Source organism: Mangifera indica, chromosome 1 (assembly GCF_011075055.1).
Source record: "Mangifera indica cultivar Alphonso chromosome 1, CATAS_Mindica_2.1, whole genome shotgun sequence".
Classification (NCBI taxonomy): Eukaryota; Viridiplantae; Streptophyta; class Magnoliopsida; order Sapindales; family Anacardiaceae; genus Mangifera; species Mangifera indica.
Window position 1 is genome coordinate 595,490 of NC_058137.1, and position 6,458 is coordinate 601,947.

The 6,458-nt window shown below is 35.4% G+C and overlaps 1 protein-coding gene across 1 annotated transcript; it reads right to left on the reverse strand.

The window, feature by feature from the left end:
- Nucleotides 1-669: 669 nt before the first annotated feature.
- LOC123221548 (sulfoquinovosyl transferase SQD2) lies at nt 670-6,103 on the reverse strand. Its single transcript, XM_044644379.1, has 11 exons — nt 5,543-6,103; nt 4,251-4,317; nt 3,790-3,860; nt 3,259-3,376; nt 3,065-3,138; nt 2,811-2,866; nt 2,631-2,714; nt 2,349-2,436; nt 2,187-2,264; nt 1,750-1,806; nt 670-1,439 (listed from the first exon to the last, which is right to left on the reverse strand). Exons 1-11 carry the CDS (start codon nt 5,893-5,895, stop codon nt 944-946), a joined length of 1,542 nt encoding a protein of 513 aa, XP_044500314.1. The 5' UTR covers nt 5,896-6,103; the 3' UTR covers nt 670-943.
- Nucleotides 6,104-6,458: the final 355 nt, after the last annotated feature.

The window sequence follows — 6,458 nt, forward strand, 5'->3', positions numbered from 1 at the left end:
CTCTGTTTCACTTCAAATGGTCTTTCTTATAAGGATCTTAGAATCATTATGATATCAAATCAATTGAACTGTGATTCAATCCTATTAATTTAGTTCAATCCCAAATCAATTCCATCGAATGATTGAAATAAATTTTTAAGCACAGCCCAAACCGGATTTGACACCAAGCTTTCAATCAAACCAACTGTCGTCGAGGTTTTAAATGTTATCAAAATTCAAAACCCTAGAAGGTATCCATGTAGCTAAAACAGAGAAGAAGTTGTTTGGCACATTGACTTATCTGTAAAGATTTAAATTTGCTACTTGCAAACTTCTTGTTCTGCATAATATAAAGTAAGGCTAGATTCGAATCAAACCTATTCGAGCTCGAATTCAAGTTCAATTTGAATGAGTAGAAACGAGTCAATCCTAACCGAGCTCGATCGAGTTAGAGTTACTCACCAGATTTTCTAATTAAAAATTTTAATACACAATAACGTCGTTTTGATCAATATGCATTAAAACGATGTCGTCTTAATAACAAAAAACGAACCGAACCAAATTCAAACCGAATTATAGCTTAACTTTCACAAACTCGAGCTCAACTATATGTGAACCAAGCCGAGCTCAAGCTCAAGCTCGATTCGGCTCAAATCCAACCCTAATATAAAGGGACTAAAAGGTAAGAAATGCCGTAGAAATTAACCAGGATGTTTATTAAACAGAGCTGACATTCAACTGCATAAAATGTTAATTGGGCATAGCAGAATTGACCATATTTCACAGCCTAAAAAAATAATATCCAATCAATAACATCACAACCAATCAATCATAAGTACACCCCTAAAGGACTTCCCTTCAGGCCCAAAGAAAGTTTACAATGACAATTGATTCCTGAGATTTTTGCACTTCTTTTCTGTTCTTTCTGAGTTTTTGCTGCAAAATTCTTTGGGATGTTTCTGCATCAACTGTAGTTAACCTCTGCCGATGGGAAGATACGTTTTGCCAGCCATTGTATAGGTCTCAATAGCTGCGCTCTCTTCTTTCGCCAGAACCATATGGCAGCATTGTATTGTTCGTTGCGTATCTTTCTGGTGGCTGCCTTCCAGTCATACTTCTCCATTTCCAGTCGTGCAGCCTTCCCCATAGTTTCTCTCAGTTCTTTGTTGCATAACAGAGGCTCCAATTTACTCAAGCAGTCTTCAAGATTGCCTGGATTAAAGAGATAGCCCGTTTTGCCCTCCTGATCGTCAGGAATTATATCAGGGATTCCCCCTGCACGAGCTCCCACCACAGGAATTCCTGAAGACATGGCCTCCAAAACAACTAGTCCAAGTGTCTCAGATTCTGAAGGCATCACAAAAACATCCCCACTGGCATATGCCTGGGATAGCTCTTCACCTTGTAGCATCCCAGTAAACACTGCAGGCATGCCAGTGAACATTTTTTCCAGTTCCTCCCTGTGGAAAAAGAAGCCATGATTTGTAACTTGGACATGCTTAGGATTTCAAACATTCTTAATTTCAGACTTATGATTTAATCAGTACCACTTAAGAACAATGTAAACTATATTCATCATTCTTTGGGTTACCCAAGCTAGTTCCTGAAATGCTATGTTGAGACAGGCAAGGTCAAGTTAAAGCTGTCAACTCACCAGTTCGGTTCTTAGGATCATAATATTCACATAATCTTGTATGCAAATATTGTCATAGAGAAGGCCTTCACAAAAACCAAAAAAAAAAAGAGAGTGAGCATGTATGAATTTATTACCTATATGGACCATCTCCAATAAAAGCAATCCGGGCTTCTGGAAGTCTATCCATGACCCTGTTGAATCATGTACACCAAATCAGAGGTGGTAATATAATATTCGCACACAACATTTACAAAGAACAAAGAGCTATCATGATTGATGTCGTTAACCAAAGAAATTTCCAGCTGAGACTTGATCCATTCGAAAGAAAGGATACTATAAAATAGCTACACAAATGTGAGTGGACATCAAATCTTCAAGGTCAGATATAGTTTTGGTGGATGAGGTGTAAAGCAAACAAATGAGTTGCTGCTTACCAAGTTAGTCACACCAGTTCATGTTATCGGGGGCAAAAACTTGGTAACTAATCTTTATCTCAAACAAATAATTGGTAAAAGAGACTAATTTGGAGGAGAAAATTAGCAATAATACAAGTTTGCATGACTGAGGATACCTTTTGAGAAAATCCAAACTCTTCTCCACACCAAGTCGGCCAACATGAACTATTAATGGTTTCTCAGGTTCACCATTGCTGTTTAGATCAAAACATATAGCTATAAGAAAAGTTCCTTGAGAAAGATTTAGAATGGGACATTAAAGATTAAGAGGGTCATACCTTAGTCTCAATCTCATTTCATGAGAACGGTAACGTGGGTGGAAGCTTTCAGAATCTACACCCTTATTCCAGAGACGAATCTTATTAGCTGAAATAAAAGCAAAATAGCAAGTTAGTTATGAATACTGTTGAATTGACATGCATTATATCTGTCCAGTCGACATATGATAAACATTCAGGGAAAAACTCCGAAAGAAATTCAGCAAATGTATTTGATGGAGAATTCTAGATACAGTTCCTATAAGGCAGTATTTTACTAAGGAACAGGTCAATTGAATTCACCTGCTGTCACCCTAGCTGCTTCAAGATCCTTTGCAATGGCAGCTGATGGAACCAAAGTAAGATCAGCTGCTCTATGAAGAAATTCTGAAAATGAAGACCCAGTTGTTAGAAAATGCATATAAATAAAAATAATAATAATAAAGGTCATCATAAACCTAAGAGGAAAAAAGAACAGCTTACTTATAACCAACCACATAGGTGTCACCAGCCAACTAAAAGTGTATCTTGGGATATATCTGCAGATTTCATAAAAGAAAAAAAGTTTTAACCCCACTCCTGAACAATTTCATACATAGAAAAATCAGGTGAGTATCACCGCTAATTTAAGAAATCAATAAGTTCTCTAGTCATTTAATTGTATTAAATTCATTCCTAACAGCATGCGCAGGTAAGGAAATTATTTTTCAGGAAAATCAGAAGAGAATTAAACTCACACTGGAACGTGAGTGTGATATGACATGACAATTGGTACACACAGTAGTTTTGCAATGATAAGAGCACCAAAAACCTGCAAAAGTTAGAAAATGTCAGCCATGTGCCAAATATTCTAGTTCTGTAATTTATTCTTGTTGAGAAGAGATGATAAGAATCAGCACTTAAGAGAAACCATCAGCCATTACAAACTTACCATAATCCCCGGTGAAGATGCATGTATAATGTCAGGTTTAAACCGTGCAACCTCTGAAATTATTCTGGGACTAAGTGCTAGCGAAAGAGGCACTTTCTGGTACCAAGGGCAAGGGAAGCTGCAAAGAGGAGACAGAAGAATTGAGAATAAAAAAGAATGGGCAATTCTATCAGCCTGCTGGAAACAGAAGGTAAAAAAAGATCATAAAAGATAAAATCATCACAAATAGATTAAGGCGATTCTCCAAACAATGAGATCACGTCTTTTTCATAATTTAGGAGAACAATAATGATCTTTAATTTTGTTTAGTTGTTCCTGCTGTCTTATGATGCTTATGAAATTAACTTTCTCAGGCAGTTAATGAAGCAGGTAGGAGAAACATCTCTCCTTCCTACTTTGAAATATCTAAGGTTTGAGTCTCTAGGTCAGCATTTTCAATACTTTATTTATTAAGGATAAGTCTTTTGCCTCTGAAGGGACACAAAAGAAAATGTTTTGAATGAGGAAAAATAACATTTGATTTAAAATTACCTCCGTGAGCCAATCAATTTTGCTCCATAAAACTCCTGGGGCACTCCTTCATGTGTTGTCACAACCATTACCTATGCATGCAAGCAATCAGCAGATTTTTAGTTTATCATGAGAAGAAATTTCTACAAGCTATATGAAAATTTGATGCAGGGTTTGAAAAAGCCAGCTGCCAACTTGGCTTGGAATGGCAATGGAATGAGGAGTTTGAGCCACACAGAGCTCAGTTAGGCTTTTTGCAGTTTGAATCATTATTTTTCCAAAGGTTATTATTGCAATTTTAATTAAGGTGACAGCTGAGAAAATTAAGGGTCAACAAACAATATGATCACACCCCAGATAATTTGATCTGCATAAACTTCCAATAGGGATCAAGAAAGTCTTGTGTTATGCATCCTTAGAAACTACTCTCATAAACATGAAAGTTAAAAGATAACCAGATGCAAGTTTGTTAAAAAATGTACCTCATCCCCCATTTCACGTAAATATCTAATAAAATTCTGGAATCGGTTCTTATATCCTGAAACATATCTGCAAAATCAAGAGGTACACAGAAAACTTTCAGAAAATGTCACATTTCATGTTTAGTTAAGAAAATACACAGAAAATTGAGAGAAATTTACCATCAGATAGAAATTGAAATAGATAACAGGATCAACAGTTGTTGATGTGAACTTGAATAATAACGTGAATGAATAAGTATATAACCTAATTTTAGCAATGCACAAAATGCTACATCTCTTTTCACTAAACCATAGTTATTTAGAAATGATTAACATTTTGTCTAGACAATTTCGAAGATATGGTATGCATAAGACATCTTAGGTTTAATTTCTAGTCTAATTTTTTTACATTGACAGTGTTATGTCATCTATAATCCATAGGACACATAAAAAACACACAGCTCCAAACATAAAGCATTTTTCCCAATCTGCAGATACTTTAGATTTCTAAAAGATCTCTATCCCTTTCTTGGCATGACACTAATTCATAGACTAGCAATCAATGTAGAATCTCAACATTTATGTGGGAACTTCCCACTCTGATGCACAGGGGAAAGTTTCTGGGAAGCGCAGTTATCATCTGCAGCAAGCAATGGTCTTGAAATCAAGCAGCATAGCAGAGTTAATACTCAGCAGTCAGTGATTTTCAGAATGACTAGAACCCTAGAATAAGTATCAGTAGCACTCATCTGGCTAAAGGATTGAGATCTAAAACCAGTTACATATACTACAAGTCCTTCATACAAAACCCAAAAAGAGTACACCCGAGCAACATACATATTAAAATACTAGATAATTATCCATTTACTGTACAGATTTACCAACAAATAGTCAGTTGATCACCAAAACACCTACATGATAAAGCAGCCTAGATGTCAAAGCTAACCCAACTACCAGTAAACCAACATTTTCAGAGTTAGAATACATTAAAAACCAACCAAAAAGTATATCAAGCAACATGGGATTGATCACCAGTTAAACTTGAAACCAGTGGCAGCCGGCATAGCACCCAAGATAATTGGTACAAGACCAACAGCAACTAAGAGTAACTCCTTGTTATTGCCGAGTATCATTGACAAATGAAAATAATTAATAACAAAATAAAAAACAGCAGAAACAAGAACTGAAATCATGAAAGCAAACTAACGCATAACTTATATTCCAACAATTAAACAAAAGGGTAGGTATCTCAAAACTTGCAAGGAAAAATAACAAACGAAGCCCAGAAAAAAAAGAAAAAAAAAAAAACTCACGCAAATGGAGAGGGTTCAACAAAGAGAGCAATACGACGAGGTCTAGCATTGTTCTCTGATTCAATCAGAGGTTGACTCTCATCCTCTTCTTCTCTGACCTCTGTAATAGTCATATCGTTGTTAGTATCACTATTATTATTATTATCAGCTTTAACGAGAACAATCTGTTTCCTTCTCCAAATCGTGAGACTGCTAGCTCTAACAAAATCAAATCTTTTACAAGTTAAAGAAACGTGTTTTGTTCTTGAAGAAGTAAAAGAAGAAACTTCAAAAGAAAAAGAAGAGATAGAGACAGGGCACAAGTAAGGAGGAGAGAAAGAGGGATTTATAGAGAGAGAAGAAGGAGTCGTCATGATAATAGATAAGCGGGAATAATATAGTACACAGAAATTCTTGAATGACTAGTAACTTGTTAAAGGCTTAGAAGGAATCCAAAGAAGTTGAAGAGCACAGAAGGAAGGGATATTCTTTGAAAGGCGGGACCCCGTCAGTCTGAAAGGGTATCAAATTAACGGAGGTTCAGCATATGCCAGTCCCCGCTGGGCCTCAGGGTCAGCTGATGCCTCCTTCATTTCTTGTTCCATGGGGACACCATTTCATCTTATAATCTTTTTTTATTATTTTTTAATAACAGATTAATTATTTGCAACGTTTCACGTATTCTAATCTAACTTGGATTTTAATTAGCATATCATCCCCAAATTGATCAATTTTGTTTTTTTTTTATTGAAAGAATTTTTTTTTTCTTTCTTTGAAGTGGCTTAAATCATTTTTTCCCTATAAAAAACCGAATTTTCTTTTTTTTAAAAATAAAAATAACCAAAGTTGCAGTTTTTATTATTAAAATATAGAATAAATATAAATATAATTTCTCAAATTCCTTTTTCAATAGTTGGTTGTTTGTCTGTTACTTCTT

What these genes read in the sequence shown, in the direction of transcription:
- LOC123221548 (XM_044644379.1), bottom strand. Translation starts at nt 5,895, where the DNA reads ATGACGACTCCTTCTTCTCTCTCTATAAATCCCTCTTTCTCTCCTCCT. An exon ending in GTTGAACCCTCTCCATTTGC is followed by an intron (nt 4,318 to 5,542) that starts GTGAGTTTTTTT and finishes TTGATTTTGCAG; the next exon opens with ATATGTTTCAGGATATAAGA. An exon ending in ATTGGAGATGGTCCATATAG is followed by an intron (nt 1,440 to 1,749) that starts GTAATAAATTCA and finishes CTTTTTCCACAG; the next exon opens with GGAGGAACTGGAAAAAATGT.